Genomic DNA, 19882 nt, shown 5'->3' with positions numbered 1-19882 from the left:
TGATGTGAACTGTTATTTTGAAACAGAATAAGTCTTTTTATTCATTATATTTCTCTTCAGTGCCTCATGATGTCTATATGTTTTGTTTTTGGAATCTGTCTTAATATGTCTGATATGCATGGCAGTTACTGTCATTGTTAAGTATGCCTACTTCATATTTCAGATACGAAAAGTTGGGTGGAAGAAACTTGTGAGAGCATTAATGCACCAGAGTGTCCGGAAGGGTAAGATCAGATTCTGAGACACATGCATTCTTTTCTGCTTTAGAAGGACCATTTTTTCTCTTTCTAAGTTAAGGTGATTAAAAATGATGATCAGTCATTGGTTCACTAAACATTAGTTTTTACCAGATCTTGGGTCTGGCGCTGGTGGTACAGAGAGGCTTGTGGTGTGACCCACCTGCTCTGGAAGCTAGTGGAAAAAGACATGTCCTGAATATTTAGCGTTTATTACTCTTGACTGCTGATGGAAGTGTTTGTTGCCTTCTTTAGGAAGGAAGCATCCTTACCTTCTTTGGGAGATTTGAGAGTGGAACTTGTGTTGGGTGTGGTTGTGCACGCCTTTAATCCCAGCAGATCTCTGTGAGTTCAAGGCCAGTTTAGTTTACATAATGAGTTCCAGGACAGTCTCAAAAAGACCAAAAAAAAAAAAAAAAGAGAGTGGAACTTGTATTAAATTACTGAGTCTTTGTATTTTATTTTTTTGTAATTTTATATAATTTTGGAATATGTAACATCTGTGAGAAGAAGTTGCATGAGTTTTATAATTCATCTTTGTTCTTTTTGTTTTTAAAATATTTTGCAGAGTAAATTACATATGCTAGACCATGACAGAGAACCTTTAAAAAATTTTTAATTTTTAAAATTTTATGTGTATGAGTGTATTGCCTGCATGTATGTGAATGCACCCATGTGATGCAATAACCGTGGAGATCAGAAGAGGGCACCAGATCCCCTGGAACTGAAGTTATGGACGGTTGTTAGTTTCTAGTGGGTGCTAGGAACCTGGGTCCTCTGCAAGAGCAGCCATTGCTCTTAACCACTGAACCATCTTTCCAGCCCTGACAGAGAAAATTAAGGAATTGCAGGATAGATATTTTCTAAAGGCATTAGGAATATTTATAGTTAGTGAATTATTTCATCTTAATATATGCATATATATATGTAAATATATTTTAAACAGGGTCTCATTATGTAGCCCTGGGTGGCCCTGAACTCAGAGTTCACCTACTTCTGCCTCCTGAGTACTAGGATTAAAGGCATGTGCCATCATGTCCAGCTCAAGAAATATAATTCTGCCTATTTAACATAATGAGCCTTCCAAACTCAAAAACATTATAAACCTATATTTTAGTTTATTTTGCTCATTTATGAAATTTATTTTGTCACACATGTTCTTTGTTTAAAGCAGTAGTAATGATGACAAAAAACTAAATCTAAACCAAATAATTTCATCAAAAGAGTCTTTTAAAAAAAAAAAAAGATGTAAAGAAAAAAGGATTTCTCATATACTCTAAGCTGATTCCCTGCCAAGGTACACTAGAAATTTTAGACTTGGTGAATTTTGACTTTTCCTTCTAAACGTTGATCATTATTTTTCAAATGTAAATCCTTTAATGGAAAATATAACTCCTGTCATAATTTAGAACATCTTTTTCTGGGTATTATTATGCCAGTGTATTTACCTAGTGTTCACTAAGCTCTTTTTATGTGTGCTGTCGATTGGTGTGATTTTGTACAGAGACTGAGACTATGCACAACAGTTTGTGCTATCTCCCAAACAAGCTACGTTATAGACAGTAGCGAGTGAAAATGGTATAATGCTGCTCTTTTTGTGAGCTTGCTTTTATGTTTGGGTGTTGAGGGTAAGATGGGAGGTAGTATGGTTAAAATGGTAAGATAAAGAAAATATTTGCACTCAGATTTTAAATTACTGAGAAACTGTCAGTAGAAAGTCTTCACAGTTACCCAGTAATACAGCTCCCCTACCCTCTACCAAGTAAAGCTAGAAGCAATAAAATTCCTGAACTGTGACTGTTTTGAGAATTCATAGTTACTCTTTTGCTGAGTACATATGCCCCATTACATATGGCATTTTACCTCCCTGTTTGACTTTCCACAACATATTCTCTCTCTGTTTCTCTATCTCTGTCTCTCCCTGTGACATCATTTAATTATTCTTAGCTCTAAGTAATTTCTTTCTTGTTTCAATATTTGAATATAATAAACATCTCTCAAACTTTTGCATCAAATAATTACATCTTTAAAACATATGGAGCTTAAAATTAAATATAAAGCTAGTGGTACAGCTTAGTGGGAAACAGTTGCCTAGCATTAGCAAGGACCTGGGTTTGGTCCTCAGCCTGAAAAAAGGGAAAACCACAAGCCTAAACATAACATATATTTTATGCCTAATGGAGCACTATTTACTGAGGTAGAGACAGCAGGTGTTGGGAAAATGAATTAATGGAAAAAAATGTAAGGCAATGCTATTTACTGACATTGATTTTCTTATAAATTATGGAACTCTTATGAATTATATTTTAGTAGCATTTGACCAAACTTTTAGAATGGCAGGAACCATGATTGACAATTTCTGTGCAGTAGCTCAAAGTGATCCAAATGCTTAATAAGTACTATTGATAGACACGTGTGTATTATGCATTGATAACCCATGTGTAAGAATGTAAATGCAAGTCAGATCTCCTTCTCGAGTGTTCTTGCTGACTTGTCAGTTTTCTTCAGGTTGCATCTGAGCTCAGTGAGAAAACCTCACTGGAGTGGAGCCGGGGAAGGAGCGTGTCTTTATTGGATGTGTCTTCTTTTTGCCTCCTAAAACAATTCTTTCTCTCATTACCAGGTTTGACTCCCCTCCTACCCTCTTATTTTCTTTGGATGGATTCAGGGCTGAGTATTTACACACTTGGGGTGGACTTCTTCCTGTTATTAGCAAACTAAGTGAGTAACCAGAGTTCACTACTAGACTGTCACGATTTGGGAGATCAATGAGGAAGGCAGGTTTCTTGGAAAAGTACTGGGAAAGTCTTGCTCTTTTACCAAATTTCTCCATTTAGAATTGGTAAACTTATTGAGAGGGCTCCAGCATTAATAATGTGGCTATGCAGACGCTGCCCTGAAAGTATTTCAAAGCTCATCAGTTATCTTGACATTTTAACCCTTGACCCTGTTACACATTTATTTTTTCTTAGAATTTTAGGTTCTTGTAGAAAAATATTTTACTTATCTGCTTCCTGAATATTCACATTAAAAATAGAATTTTTTGAAGCTGAAAGTTTTGGAAACTGATGCAGTACTCATGGACTAGTACTGCTATTTAGTTATCCTCCACTAGCATTTGGTTCAAATTGAGTATATTTTAAACTTTTTATTTTTTATTTATTTATTTATTGAAACAAGGCCTCGTCTATTCTAGGCTGACCTAAGACTTGCTGTGTAGCTAAGGATGACCTTGAATATCTGATCTTCTTGCTTCACCTCCTGAGTGCTGACAAGTACAGCCGTGCCCACCTTCAATTTCTTTCTCTTAATCAAGGCTTTCATTGAATAATTACTCTTCAGGTTTCTGGTAAAACAGTAGGATAGTCTGAATATTGAAGCTGAAGTGTTAAATCCTATTAATAGTCAACACTGTGGGTGTGAACTACATCATTATCAAAGGAGGGAAACCCTCGTATGGATACAAAACTGTTGATGTCTGTAGTTGTCAGTGCTTAATATGTAATAGCTGTAGTGTGCAACTGAGCCGAATACAAGTAGACAAATGCAGTAATGCGCTTTTAGAATTCTAAAATATTTCCTGGTCTAGTATAATGGAGTATATTGGAATGTTTGAAACATTAAACTCACTCTCAGTAAATGCATCTGTATATCATTATATATGCTTGTGTTAACTTCAAAATTTTCAGTTTTTAATGCCTACCTAGTAGATAATAGTTTCTGTTTTTTCTTTTGAAACAGGGTTTCACTGTAGCCCCAGCTGGCCTGGAAGTCACTATGTAGACAGGCTGGCCTCAAACTCATAGAGATCCACCTGCCTCTGCCTCCCAAGCATTGGGATTAAAGGGGTGTGCCACCATGCCTGGCAGATAATAGTTTTTTTGAACAGTCATTTGGCATAAAAATATCTTTACAGAGACAAAACTCTGTTCTTACCAGCAGGCCCATGGATTTGCATGTTTTAATATTTTATTACTTTATGTAATGAGTGTATTGCCTGCATGTATGTAAGTATTGTGCAACATCCAGGGAAGTCAGAAGAGGGTGTTGGATCCCCTGGAACTGGAGTTATGGATGGTTGTTAGCTGCCATGTAAGTGTTGGGAACCCAACCTGGGTTCTCTGCAAGAACAACCAGTGCTCTTAACCACTGAGCCATCTCTCCAGCCCCAGCTTTGCAGGTTTTAGCCAGCCCTTTGTTACCATCCTGAGGAGACTTTGTCTCCATAGTAACAAACATGTCATTCCAAGTTCAATATTAAGAAACTGTCAATACCCCCAATGTGTGAAATTTAAACAAAATCAAGACACAGTTCACCTAAGCTACAGCACTGGATAGCTAGGAATGTGGTGTGGGGCTCAGATTCCTTAGAAGGCCATGAGCTATGTTGATGGATGCAAATATGGGAAACATTTTCAGGTGATACATATTGAAATACTGGAATCACTAGTTATATGTTCCTTCCCAAACAGTAGAGACTTCAGAAGAATGAGCCATCAGGGTTAACCTGAGGGAAGGTATCTATTAGGAGCATCTGTTTTATGCTTCCCCTGACTTGAAATCAAATTGATGTGCTTTTTGTCTTTAAGGTAGCTAAGCTCATTCAGAAGTAGCTGGTCATGACTCTGTAGCCTGGGATGTTCTCACCCATCCTGTGGCTTCTCCTTAGTCTGCAGGTTTTTAGCTGTTAGTGAAGCCTGTTTTTCTTACCATCTCTTGTAATTTAGGTGTTTGATCTCTAAGTAACAAGACCTTGTAAGCATCATGTTATTACAAATTGTTCATATAAAACAATGTTATTGATAAATTTCGGATAAGTTGACTTAGTTACTTTGCTTACTGCTTTTCTGACTAAGAGAAAAAATAGGACTGGGGATGTGGCTCAATTGGTAAAGTGCATGCCTGAAGCCCTGGGTTTCATCTCCAGCACTATATAAACCAGGCATGGTGGTGTACAACTATAATCCCAGTAGGATAGCAAGATGTAGGGGCAGGAGGACCAGAAGTTCAAGTTCACCTTGTTTATATAGTAAATTCCAGGCCAGCTTAAGTTATGTGAGACTCTGTCTTAATGACAGAGAGAGGGAGAGAGAGAAGAAAAGAAAGAGGGGTAGAGACAGAACGGGGAAGGAGAGATCTTTATCTTCAACACTAAATCTGTAGTCATTGGGTTGCAGTTTGCCAGGTGTGCCTGGTAACAATGTTTGTTTGTTTATTTATTTACTTATTTATTTATTTATTTTCTGTCTAGAAAACTGTGGAACATATACGAAGAACATGAGACCCGTATATCCTACCAAAACTTTTCCCAATCATTACAGCATTGTCACAGTGAGTGAAGAATTCAGTTTCTTTGTGTTCTTAGGAGGGAGATGTAATTAGGGCATTTTCCAGGAGAATAATTCAATTTCAGATCGGGAGCAAAATAACTTGTTTCCCAATGTGAGCTAAAGTCTGCATGTGCCCTTCTTTAGGGACTGTATCCAGAATCCCATGGCATAATCGACAATAAGATGTATGACCCCAAGATGAACGCTTCCTTTACCCTTAAAAGTAAAGAGAAATTCAATCCTGCGTGGTACAAAGGAGAGCCAGTAAGTTCTTTGTTTTGGCCTCTAAAATCATTTGTTATTATTACTTATTTTAATCAGAGTGAAATAAGCATATTCCATGAAGATTTTAATAACGGATTTCATTTCCTTATATCTGTGGCCATCTTTTCAGAAATGGAGGTGAATATTGATCATTTCATGTGGTTCGTTTGATTGCGTAAGTTAAGAGTAGTTTGTTTGGGAGCTGGATTTGGGTTGTACTAAGTCATTTTTCTTTTAGCTTGAGTCTTCTTTCTTGTAGTAGTAGTAATAGTCTGGCATGATAGTTTTTATTATTATCATATTTTATGTATTTGTGGTATATATTGTGATATTTTGATATGTGTACGTACTGCATACTGATCAAACCAGAGTAGTTTACATTTTTCAACTTCCTAAAAATTTAGTATTTTTGATTAACACAAAGATAAGGAGGTAGAAATGTTAACTACCATGATTTGATCAGTATGATTTATAGACAAGTATTGAAATATTATAGTTTCTCATAAATGTACATAGTTAATACCAGGGAATAATTTTGATCTTCACAAAGCTGCTTTGGTTTTGAGTGAGGTGAGCCTTAATTTTGTTTGTATATATGCCAATTTAGAAGATTCTTTTTAAATTATAATTTAGATGTGATCTATTTTTTCATTTTAATTGTGATACTAATTACACAGTGTCTGTTTCAATAATCTTGATATTTCTCTCAGAAGGAAAAGAGTATGCTAGTAAATGTATGTAGGTTATAAATTAAGGTTTTTGCATTGGCATTTACAGCTGTGAGACTCTGGACAAGTCTCCTTTTTCTGTGTCTGCAATATAGGTAATACTGTTTTAATAGGGTTGTATAAAGATTATTTACATATAATAATAATCTTTATAATGTAGGATAATGTAGGATTCTCATAGGAATACTGTTTAGACCTGTGACTGGAGTAATGAATGCTTAGCGTTAATATTAGTTATATTTGCAAAACGATCAGTAGATGAATCAGTATTTATGAACTTTTCTTCCTTTTGGAGAAACCTATGGTTTAGAGTTGTAGTTCTAAAAGTTGTAGGAGTTGACAGCTGATTTGAGTTCATCTTTTGTAGTTTAATTTAGTCTGTATTTAATTTTTTGTTTGCTGGAGTATATCGTATTTTATGATTTTAGTAGTTTAATTTCTGGAGCTTAATGACTGGTGACAGATGCCACATTGCAGCAGTGCCTGAAAAGACAACCTGACTCTTAGTATCCATCAAAGCTAAGAGTGATCTTGATCCATTCTGAGAACTTGTTCCTTCTGATTTCTCTTGGAAGTGTCACCCGAAATAAAAGGATTTGCTGTCTCTTATTGAAATAGTACATCAGGCATCATATGGAAAACGAGAAATTTGTCTTATTAGAGGAGTTTTCCCCTTCTGGCCCCCACTAACCTAAAACAGCACATACAATCACAAACAGATATTATAAATAATCCCACTTGTTGTTTACAGCACAAAGGTGATAATATTTCAAATATTTCAATAATATTTGCTGCTTTCAGTGCTTGATATTTTACAACATATATGCACACATACATTATGGGTCCAGCAGAAGGAAGCATCATGAAAAATTAAAGCTATATGTTTAGGTGATAAGAAGAGCCCCAGGGCCTAGTAAGGTTGTTTACACTGTAAACAAGCTGAGATAATGCTGACATCTCAAAACACAAGATTAACTTTGGTTATAAGGTTAGGTTAGTTTCTGTTTATAACAGAGGCCTTCCTAGAAGTCATCCCACAGTTGACCTTAAAAAATTATAGCACTTAAAAGGAATATACTGCTGTTTCATGAACATTTAGTCTCCTAAGAGGTGAATGTCTTCATGGTATCTTAACTTTGCTCCATTCTCTTCTCCAGATATGGGTCACGGGGAATTATCAGCAGATCAAGTCTGGCACATATTTCTGGCCAGGATCAGATGTAGAAATTAATGGAATTCTTCCAAATATCTACAAAGTATATAATGGGTAGGTATAGATGAACTTTCCCTAGGTTCTAGCATGTAGAACAGCTTATATTTCTTGTGTCCTCTTCTTTTTGTTGAGTCCTGAACTCTAGCATTTGAATGATGCTGTGAAGTCAGGGGTTTTAGAATAGGAGCTGTTTTACAGAGTTTTGGATGAATGGTAAAAAGTAAAATTAATAATGTATTTTGAAGAAATTATGACAAAATGATGTGTCCAGATCTTTGGGCAGCAATAAAAAATGAGGTCCTACTGGGTATGATAGTGCAAGGCTGTAATTCTAGTACTTGGGTGGCTAAGGCAGGAGGATTATGAGTTTCTCAGCCTAGGTTACATAGTAAGTTCAAAGCCAGTTCGTGTGAATCCAAGATGGGCCTGAGACCATAGTGAGACCCTGTCTCAAAAAAACAAGATAATGAAAATAAAGAAAGGAAAGAGAAAGATCAGAGACAGGGACAGAGAGAGACAGAGACAGACATACAGAGAGAGAGAGAGAGAGAGAGAGAGAGAGAGAGATCACAATAAAAGTGGAGCTCTGTCTGTGGAGACTACATATTTTAACCCTAGGAAGGGAAAGAACTAGGAGAAGGAAAGGATGTGCGTATTTAAAGATACACAGAGGAACTGTTACACCATAGTGGTGTCTGGAATAGTATTTAAAAGAAGATAATATATGTGATATCTTTGGAATATATTTGCTTTATAATGTAAGAAATTTATTAGGATAGCCTCCTCGTGATATTCAGTCACTAATGTATTGAGGAAAGATAAAAACATTAAGAAAGACGTTCATGGGTTGATTTTAGCAAGACTGCCCAAGTAATCTGTTTTATACTTCTGAAATTCGCTCTGCAAAAGCTGTACAATAAACTTGTCAAAATGTTTGCCACAAACCCCAGGCTAGAAAATGACAGCCATCTTCTGCTACTGTGTGTTCTGTATGGTTCACACAAACACAGTCTGTCTCTCCCCCTGTTGTTTTCATCCCATGTATGAAATTGTTGGTCAATGGCATTTGATATGTTAAGCACCGTGCTGGCATGTGGGATTAAAAGATTAGTGAGGAATATGCTATAGTTTTTCAAGATCTAGTATAAAGTATATAATTGTACCTAGGATTGGGCAAGGGAGTTGGAACTGGAGTTACAGGCAGTTGTGAGCCACTTGACATGGGTGCTGGGAACTAAACTCGGTTTGTCTGGAACAGTAGCAAGTGTTTTAACCATTGAACCATCTCTCTAAATCCAGAAAACAAAATTTTAAACCCAATTGAAACTTTCATTCAAATAAAGTTAAATTTTGTTTTTCATTAAAGAAGCAAATTTAAGTTAGAAAAATACAACTCTTTTTGGAGAGGTGTGGGGTGGGACAGGGTCTTGCTGTGTAGCCCGGTCTGGCTTCAAACCCACAATCCTTTTCATTAGCTTCTTGAGTACTGGGATTACAGAGTGACAAATAAAACACAAAAGACCTTGGCTCACATTAGTATCACTTAATTTCCATTAAGAAAAACATTTATATTTCACATACAATTTTTGCAGATTTGTTTTAATTTGCTTATTTTTAATTTCAGTTCAGTTCCATTTGAAGAAAGAATTGTAAGTATTCTTCAATGGCTAAAACTTCCTAGTGATGAAAGGTACGTAGACAGTTACTTTCAAGTATAAATACTCTTTTTGTTTTATAGACACTATGTACTTCTTTTAAAAAATAGACTACAGGAACTAGAGATATGGCTCAGTGGTTAAGAGCACTGGCTGTTCTTACAAAGGGTTCAGTTCCCAGCACCCACATGGTGACTAACAACCATCCATAACTCCAGTTCCAGGAGATCTGATGCCCTCTTCTGACCTCCATGGGCACTATGTGACATGGGTACACCTACCTGCATGCAGGCAATACACTCATATACATAAAATTTAAAAAAATTAAAAAAATAGACTACAAGACTGATATGCTGTCTTATAGCCAAATAAACTCTTTAGTGAACTATTGCAGCTTTATTTGAAAACTCTTACACCTGTAAATTATCTATCAGAGGTTTAATAATGTTACCCTGGTGCTATAGGATTTTTAAACAGGATCAACTGTTGGATTATTCTTTTCATTCTGTTTTTCAATGTGTTCGTAAAATATTACATTTTTGATACTGTTTGATTTAGACCACAATTTTACACTCTGTATTTAGAAGAACCAGATTCCTCAGGGCATTCACATGGACCAGTCAGCAGTGAGGTAAGTATATTTTTATCAATGATTGCTTCATGAAACCTAGTATTATCCAACTGAACTATGCTTTGGAGGAGTCTTCTGGAACATTCTGTAAGTTAGTATGATTTCTGGAAAAAGTGAGCATTACCCACAACTGAACTTAGCTAAAGAGTATACTTTAAACAAAGTTAGGAGAATTGTTTTTGCTTATGTTTTTAGTGCTGAACTGATAAATTATGTATTTCAATTCTGAATCCTTTATCACTCCATACTCCCCTTCTTTGCCCCTAAACCTGCGTGCTTTATGAAAAGTTTTTCAGTATCTGAGACTCCAAATTTCTATGACAATGTAGAATAGTGAGTCACATAGTAGAAACAGCCTCTTCCAGGTCTCCTCATTAGGAGATATTCACTTGCTGCCTGAAAGGCATGCTTACTACAGCACTGACACTGAGGAATGGAAGGTGTTATCAAAAGTAACGAAGTTGGCAAATAATCCTTGTTTATTGAGTGGTTACCCTGAAACTACAGGTGGGCAAGCAGCCCAGGGACTAAAGATCATAACGGGAATTTTCTTTGATCTGCCACTAATTCGAAACCATCAGATCCTGGTCATGGTCACCACCACTTAAAGTAACACTGCTTTCAGAGGTCACATGGCCATGGCATTTCTGTATCATGGAGTACAGGAAGCATTGGCATCCAAAATGATTTGAGTGTCTTCTGCTGTACTTCTCAGTTGGCTGTTCTTCTGATACTTGTTTTATCTGTGACCTAAGAGTCAAGTTGAAATACAAAATAAGTACATGGAAATACTGTTGGTCACAATGAAAGGGAAAAGAGGTATTGCCAGGTCTAGCTGTCTTTTGCCTCCTATGAGTCTAAAGGACAAGAGACCAGAAACTTATACTCTTTCTTAGTTGCTAAGGTTTACCCCCAAATTCATGATGGTTTCCCATTCAGCTGACCAGGGCTTGATAGTTTGTGAGTGTCAAGGAGTCTGCATCACAGATCCAGATGAAAGCCAGGCCTGACATGCCCATTGTGAGTTCTGTTTTGGGGTATTCCTGTTTGTGCTACTTGGTGCACTATTGCTAACTGTAGTAAGAAGGGTGGAAACCAAAGCATATTCAGTTTTTTTCAGTTGAAGTTCAACAACTGCATAGACCACCTTGCCTTGATTTCCCTGACCCTGTGTCTGCCTAGACTTGCCCCTCTGAAAGGGTAGATACTACTTTCTGTCAATTTCACATGAGACAAAAGAGAGGGAAGCTATAGGAAGACTGGCCCTCACCTAGGTCTGTTTCTGTCTTCATACATACTTCATAATCTTTCCGCCGAAGTATTCTTCCATATTCCTCCATCAGCCCTATGCTAGTCTGTAGCCGCTTCGTGCCATGCTTTGACTCTGTCCTCTGAAATGCTCCCTGCTAGAGGTGTGGTTGTGAAGATGCGTGCCCCAAACCTGACCATGTCACAAATGGTTATTGCTGATTTGACCACTTGACCAGGCAGCCAGTGTAATTGTGATTTGACCACTTGACCAGGCAGCCAGTGTAATTGTGATTTGACCACTTGACCAGGCAGCCAGTGTAATTGTGATTTGACCACTTGACCAGGCAGCCAGTGTAATTGTGATTTGACCACTTGACCAGGCAGCCAGTGTAATTTTTATTATTTCACTTCAGGCAATGATGCCTAAGACACATGACTCAATCAATTTGATTAAAAAAAAAAACAAAACAAAGCAAAAACTCCAAAGGACATTTTGCAGTTGTAAGTTAGGAGAACTCATGTAAGTTGGGTGTTTTGCTTGCATGTACGTAAGTGCACCACAAGCATGTAGTGCCCATGGAGGCCAGAAGAGGATGTTGGATCCCCTGGAGCTGGAACTACAAAAGGTTGTTAGTGGTTATGTGGGTGCTGGGAACCAAACCTGGGTCCTCTAGAAAAAAGTAAGTACTTTTAACCATGGAACCATCTCTCTAGCCCCAAACCCACATTATATTTAAAAGTTCAAATTTGAAATTCATATTGTTTGGCTGTTTCAGCGAAGGAAAGACCACATTGAGGAAGCCTGTCTCATTGAAGTAAAATATACGTTATAAAAGAAGTTTAAGCTGATTGGATAGATTACAGAAAACACAGGCAAAACTGAACAAGAATTTTCCTTATGTGGCTTTATAAGGAAAGGAAAATTTAATGCCAGAAAGCAGCTTACCCAAACTACTGGCCATTCTGTGCCCTTGAACTATTCATATGCAAAATATATGCAGCTTGTAAGGAAATAAGGGGTTCCAATCCTAAGAGCTTTGAATGGAACTAGAAGCATTTCATACATGATTTCACTACTTTTGGAAAATTAGGAAACATTGTACTTACAGAGTGACTGTTTAAATTATTTAATAGTTCAAGGAGAAATTGATGATAAAAAATAGAATGGTAATTGAGAATGCATTGGTTTCTGCCCCAACACTACAGTCTTGAGCTGGTATTATTTTGGCTTAAAGTAGATCTAGTTTAAGAAGAAGCACTTAAATCTCCAGAGAGAAAGCACATTGGACCAGCTAATATCACCCCCAAATGTATGGTTGAGCAGATACAGAATTTCAGTCTTTCTATTTTTAATAATTAGCAGTTATTCCATGATTCTTGACCTGTGTTGGTCTAATGTGAACTGTCATAGTTGTATTTCCTATCTCCCTTCCTCCCCTTCTCCCTCCCACATTTGTTGGTTTGTTTCTTTTTTTTAAAATGGGGCTTTGTATAGAAATAGCCTTCAGTATGGAATGTATTACGAGATTGCTGCTTCCCATTCTTAGGTCATCAAAGCCTTGCAGAGGGTTGATAACATGGTTGGCATGCTGATGAATGGCCTGAAGGACCTGAGCCTAGATAAATGCCTGAACCTCATCCTTATTTCAGATCATGGTAATCTGAGTTTTTAACATTTGCTCTTCTTGGTTAAATGGTGTTTTAAAAAGTGTTGACTTTAGACAGGTTTGATGGTACACGCCTTTAATCTCAGCACTTGGGAGGCAGGGGCAAGGAGGATCTCAGTGGGTTCAAGGCCAGCCGGTCTACATAGTGAATTCTAGGTCAGCCAGGGCTGCATAGTGAGATTGTTGCCAAACCAAAACAAACAACAAGTTGACCTGATTGGTTTTCATTTTATTATTTTTACTAAATGTTATAGATAATACTTCCTTTTAAAGGCATAGTTTCTTATGGAAAGTTTTTAGGAATATATATTAAATATACAGTAGAAGTGAAGCACAGAATTTACAGTGACTTGTAAATTACAGAGACTTACAAGTCTTAATGTTTCTAATTTCAGAATTGAGAAAATTCTACATCAATTTTTTTTTTTTTTTTTTTGAGAAAAGATCTCCTTATAGCCCCAGATGGCCTGGAACTTGCTATGTAGAGCCAGGCTGGTCTCAAGCTCACAGAGATCCACCTGCCCCAGGCTCCCAAATTCTGGGATTAAAGGTGTGTACTGCCACACCCAGCTCTACAAGATTTAAAAAGTTAAATTTTTTTTTCCAACATTAAATTTTGGTAGCTACATTTTAGCATTGTTGGAACAGATTCATATGTATCTCTCAATTTGTTTCAGTGTGGTAAATCTGAGTTTGGAGGTGGCATATATTAATTTTGATATTTCAGTTTCTTGTAATACAGATTTTCATTTTTATATTTAATTTTTTGTGTGTGTGTGTGTGTGTGTGTGTGTGTGTGTGTGTGTGTGTACACATGTATCAAACTCAGGTTGTCAGGCTTGATGGCAAGTACCTTACCAGCTGAGCTATCTCACCAGCCTTCAAAATGCAATTTTTAAAAACTTTTGGTTATTTTGAGACAGGGTCCCCCTATAGCCCCAGCTGACTGAGAAATTCACTATATAGACCAGGCTGGCCTTGATCTCACAGAGATCTGATTGCCTCTGCCTCCAGAGTGCTGGGACTAAATGCTTAGGCCACCATGCCTGGGTTTTTCAAAATGCATTTTTAAAAATTTAATGTTTTTAAAAAATATTTATTATTTTTATTTTATATGCATGAGTGTATTACCTGCATGTGTATAAATGCACCCATGTCATGTAATGCCCTGTCAGATCCCCTGGAACTGGAGTTACGGACAGTTGTTAGCTGCCATGTGGGTGCTAGGATTCAAACCCGGGTCTTCTGCAAGAACAGTCAGTGTTCTTAACCACTGAGCCATCTCTCCAGCCCAAAATTTAATGTTTTTTAATTTTTTTATTGAGCTTGTAATTTCATACGACTTTAATCAAGTTTAGACCCCCTCCCCTGTCCTACCTTCCCCATCCCTCCACCAGACCTCATATGCTCCACTGCACATGTTAAGTTCTAGCCAGTCAAGCATTTATACCCAGATGTCTTTCAGCGTAAATTCATCCACTGGATTCTAGTTAGCCCATCTAGAGATGGTATATAAGGCATACTCTCCCTCACCCAGTAGCAAGTAGTCTCCAGTATTTCTCAGTCTAGTACTACAACTGCCCATTTCTCTCCTCCCCTCTGGAGGAGTTGGTATGGGTCCTGTGCTCCATGCCACCATTGCCACAAGTTCACATTTTATGATGCATGATTGTGTACAGTTTTGGGATTACAGAGTAGTGTCCATACAAGAAAGTAGAAAATATACCCTTTCTATTTGTTTTTGTTAACATTGCTCTTTCTTTTTTCTTTAGAATTATTTAAGGAAAGTCATCTTAGAAACTGTCCGAAGGGGCTGGAGAGATGACTTAGGGGTTAAGAATACTTGCTGCTCTTCTAGAAGACCTAGGTTCCACTCCCAGCACCCACACGATGGCTCACAACTGCCAGTATGCATGTGGTGCACATACATACACTCAAGCACACACACATACTCATAAAATGAACTAAATAAATCAGCCAGGCATGGCGGCACACCTTTAATCCCAGCACTCAGGAGGATGAGGCAGGTGGATCTCTGTGAGTTCAAGGCCTACATAGTGAGTTCCTGGTCTACATAGTGAGTTCCAGGTCAGCTGGGGCTACAGGGAGACCCTGTCTCAAAAAAACTAAGAACAAAATAAAAAATAAAATGAACTAAATAAATCTTGAAGAATAAAAAGAAGCAGTCCTATAATGTATGCTAAAGAGGCTCTGATCCTACAACAAGACTGAGATGTGTCTGTACGCCCAGTTAAAATATTAGGTGATTTTTCCGGGCGTGGTGGTGCATGCCTTTAATCCCAGCACTCAGGAGGCAGAGGCAGGTGGATCTCTGTGAGTTCAAGGCCAGCCTGGTCTACATAGTGAGTTCTAGGACACATGGGGCTACAGGGAGACCCTGTCTCAAAAAGACCAAAAAGACCGAAAAAAAAAAAAAGTGATTTTGGCAAATGATCTCTTAAACTGTGATGGCATCCTGCTTTGTTCACATGCTGATTTTATAGCATAAAAAATAAAAAGGAACTCTAAACACCAAACTTTTGGGGGAAGGAAAGGGAAAAATGTGAAGTGGATATAGATGGAATTTTGTGTCCTGTTTATCTGCTGTTCAGATAATGAGTACTAAGCTCTAACTATGTATATAATTAATTAAATTCTGGAAGTGAAAGAAATTCTGCTTTGTGTATTAATATTTTTTTAGTCAAGTTACAATACATTCTATGTTTGATTTCTCCTAGGCATGGAACAAGGCAGCTGTAAGAAGTATGTGTACCTGAATAAATATTTGGGGGATGTTAATAATGTTAAAGTTGTCTATGGACCTGCTGCTCGATTGAGACCCTCTGATGTTCCAGACAAATACTATTCGTGTGAGTGTCTGTAATATCTTTAGATATTATTACAGCAACGTGTGTCTAAACTATAGGGAATTGAAATTATCAATTAAATCTTAAGTGTAGATATTTTGTACTAAAATGAATTTTGTGGGAGTGGAGATAGTCTACCACTTATCTAGTTGGTGTTCATGGATTAAGCACATTACTTGTTGATCTTAATAAAATTTATTGTTATAGCCTGTGTTTTTCAATTAATTTATTATTTTAATTTTATTTGTATGAGTGTTTAGCCTACATATATGTAAGTGCACCATATACATGCAAACCCACAGAGGCTAGAAGAAGGCATTGGATCCCCTGGAACTTGAGTTGTGTTGCTCACCATGTGGGGGTTGGGAACCAAACCTGGAATCTCTAGCGAGCAGCCAGTGCTCTTAACTGCAGGGCCATCTCTCCGGTCCCCTGAAGTCTGTGTTTTACTTACTAGTTTCATACAATGTTTATGATTGTATGAAAAATTCAACTGATTATTTAAGGTTAGATAATTAATTACATTACATTAAAAAAGCCCACATCATCTTAGAGTAATGTTAAATTATAATGAGGAATGAGGCCAAGATTATTAATTCAATAGGCATTTGATTCTTGTACTTAGAAATAACTTCCTTAAGCCAGTCCGAAAAGCAATAAGCATGCATCTTTTACACAGAGAAGGAGGAGAATTTTGACATTCTTTCTTGACTACATTGAAACACAAACTGCCAAGGAATGTTTAAAGACATTCGTTCTTTTACAGGTCAAGCTTATTTTATAACTGTTTCCAATTTCTGTTACCCATGTTTTATTTCCATTCTTGATTTTGTTTCTATTTTGAAATAATTAGTTTTGCAAAGGAAATAGAATCTTCTCTGAGTTAACAGATTTGGATTATATTTGGGCCTTGAAATGAAATAGGTTTCGCTGAAGAAAAATAGATTTTACTCTAGGAAAATGGTTAGGCAAGAATACACAAGGCTCCATTTTAACAACACAAATTTCTTATAGTTTTTTTTTAATCTGGAAAAGTAGAGCAGTCAACCCTCTATTTACAAAGTTTCCATGAAAGTCTGTTGATTCAACCAACTGTGGATCAAGAAATTTTTTTAGTGTTTTATTTATTATTTTTATTTTATTTGTGTGAGTGTATTGCCTGAATGTAAGTGCACCTGTGTCATGCAATACCCGAAGAGTCAGAAGAGAGTGTCAGATCTTCTGGAACTGGAGTTAGGGGCAGTTGTTAGCCACCATGTGGGTACTGGGAATCGAACCCAGGTCCTCTGCAAGAGCAGTCACTGCTCTTAACCAGTGAGCCATCTCTCCAGCCAGGATCAAAAAATTTTTAAAAAGGAAAAAAATAATGTCTCTTCTAAGCACATACAGATATTTTGCTTGTCATTATTCTCTAAGCAATAGAGTATAACACCTAATTACGGTATACTTGCATTGTTATTGGGCATTACAAGTAACAGAGCTGGTATAAAATATACAGACGCATGTGTGTAGGTTATATGCAAATACTGCATCATATTATATGCAACTTAGGCATCTGAGGATGTTAGTATCTGTGGGAAGGCTCTGAAAGTATTTTCCATGGATACAGAGGGGCCATTATATCTCATTATTATAAAACCTGTTATAGAAAACTTAGAGACTTTGACATTCTCTTGAGATTTTTGGGATGGGGTTGGTAATAGCTACAGCTTTGTTCAAATTGAGGCTCCAAATTTCCAAAATTAAAGCAAAAACTATGTACTAATTCATCTATATATGTACAATATATATTCTTCATCTGAGTAATTTTCTCTACTCTACATAGAAATAAAAAGAGAAGTAAAGGGAAATTTAGAAAGCTAGACAGTTATTGATGTGTAGCACAAAGTGCAGTTAGTAAATCCAAAGAGCTTACCTTTGAAATTCAGAATTTAAACTAATCAACTTGCCCTCTGTCCTAGTTTGTCTCTCCATTGCTGTGACAAAACACTCTGACCACTACCAACTTGGGGAGGAAAGGGCTTATTTTTTTATCTTACATCTCCTGGGTCACAGTTTATCAGGGAGCCCAAGGTAGGAACTCAGGGCAGGAGCCTGGAGCACAGGCAATGCTGCTTACTGGCTTGTTCCCCTGGCCCCTGCTCAGCCTGCTTTCTTATGCAACACAGGCCCACTTGCCCCGGGGTGGCACCACCCACAGTAGGCTGGACCTTCGCACATCACTCAACAATCAAGATGCCCTGTGGACATGGCCACAGGCCAGCCCAATGAAGGCAATTCCCCAACTGAGGTTCTCTCAACCCAGGTGTGTCAAGTTGACACTAAATCTATCCAGCACACCCTCTCTTTTGTGTCTCAGAGGCTCTCTTATTTGAAAATTCTAGAATTATCACTAAATTTTGAAATATACAAGGTAAAAAATGGACTTCTCTGTCCTTCACAACTCAGTTCCCCTCTCTAGAGAACAACCTTTAAATTTGGAATGTGTCTTCCTAGTTATTTTTCTGTAATGTACAGAATAAAACAATAAAACACACATTTTTATTGTTACACAGTAAAGTCATCCCTAGATCTAGATGGATAATTGGATAGATATTTGGATAGATGGGCATATGGATGGATATTTGAATGCATGGATTTATGTATGGACAGGCAGATGAACAGTCAGATAGATGAATAGGCAAGCGTATGGATACACAAATGGATGGGTATGTAGATGTGTGGCTGCTTTATCATGTAGCAATATAACACCATTTCTTGACCATCATTAAAAAATGGTCCCTAAGATTTGTCTGTTCTTTTCAGTGGTCATGAAATGATGTAATAAATGAGCTGTTTGAAATTTGCTGTTGGGGATGAGGGTATAACTCTATTTGTAGAGGGCATGCATTAATTAAAAAAAAAAAAAAGCTTTGGTATTTGATTAAAGAGCTTAACATTGTAAATTTTTGTATCATTTTTACTTTTACTTATAATATCATCGGTTACTAATTTGTATGTTTTCCTCCTTCAGTTAATTATGAAAACCTTGCAAGAAATCTTTCTGTGAGTATCTTTGCTTTTCCATTATTTAGTTACTGCTATTTTTTAAATATACATTTAGATAAAAGGTTCAATATCTGCTCTTTGGATTATATGTTTAGAATTTTTTTAGTATGTGGGCCAATTTGTAAAATTTACAGATTGTAAGATCTTTAAAAATCTGTCCCAAGCTGGGTATGGTGGTGGGTGCCTTTAATACCGGGACTTAGAAGGGAGAGGCAGGCAGATCTCTGTGAGATCAAAGCCAGCCTGGTCTGCATAGCAAGTTCTGGGCCATTTGGGGCTACAGGGAGATTGTCTCAGAAAAAAAAAGAATTCAAAAGTTTGAATTTGGAAATTTTTCATATTTTATTTTTTAGGATTATAAAATGAACATGATGGCACCATAAAAAATTGAGGAACAGAAAGAGGGGCATGACTGTAACAGCGTAAACACTGTTAACATTTCCCTCTGATTCTGTTACCCTTTTGGTGCTAGAAATTGAACCCAAGGAGTTGACCATTTTGTGCTATGCTGTGTCATTGAGCTACACTTCTATCTTGTTTTCTGCTCTTGTAAATACCTATTTTTATTTATTTTTAAGTATATTTGATTTACTTTTATCAATTGCATTACAACCTTTATCAAGTAAATACCCATTTTTAAAATAAATTTTTGGTGTTGGAGAGATGGTTCAGTGCTTAAGAGCACTGGTTGCTCTTGCAGAGGACCCAGGTTTAGTTCCCAGCACCCACATGGCGGCTAACAACCATCCATAATTCCAGTTCCAGGGGATTTGATGCCCTCTTCTGACCTCCATTTCATGATATGGGCTCATTTACATACATGCAGGCAATACACTCATATACATAAAATAATAAAAAAAAATAAGAGTATCAGTTTGAGGGACTGGAGAGATGCCATGCAAGTGCAAGGACTTGGGTTTGAACAGGGTTGAGAGAAGAAACACAAAATCACATGTGGTGGTCTGTGGGATGGCCCTGAGTAAGGCCCACTC

The 19882-nt window shown here is 37.1% G+C and overlaps 1 protein-coding gene across 1 annotated transcript in view; it reads left to right on the top strand.

Annotated features, from left to right (window-relative positions):
- The window catches only part of Enpp1 (ectonucleotide pyrophosphatase/phosphodiesterase 1), a 76210-nt gene that overhangs the window by 40567 nt on the left and 15761 nt on the right, over positions 1-19882 (top strand). Inside the window, exons 5-14 of the mRNA XM_008822143.3 lie at positions 164-224; positions 2860-2957; positions 5488-5567; positions 5711-5830; positions 7716-7825; positions 9396-9461; positions 9985-10057; positions 12856-12964; positions 15714-15845; positions 18856-18952. Of these exons, the coding sequence (XP_008820365.1) occupies positions 164-224; positions 2860-2957; positions 5488-5567; positions 5711-5830; positions 7716-7825; positions 9396-9461; positions 9985-10057; positions 12856-12964; positions 15714-15845; positions 18856-18952 (946 nt within the window). The remainder of the gene's footprint in view (positions 1-163; positions 225-2859; positions 2958-5487; positions 5568-5710; positions 5831-7715; positions 7826-9395; positions 9462-9984; positions 10058-12855; positions 12965-15713; positions 15846-18855; positions 18953-19882) is intronic.

This window comes from Nannospalax galili, unplaced genomic scaffold (genome assembly GCF_000622305.1).
Source record: "Nannospalax galili isolate Female #2095 unplaced genomic scaffold, S.galili_v1.0 scaffold186, whole genome shotgun sequence".
In the NCBI taxonomy this organism is placed as follows: domain Eukaryota; kingdom Metazoa; phylum Chordata; class Mammalia; order Rodentia; family Spalacidae; genus Nannospalax; species Nannospalax galili.
The sequence above is the reverse complement of the archived record's forward strand: the minus strand, read 5'-3'. Positions and strand labels throughout refer to the sequence as shown.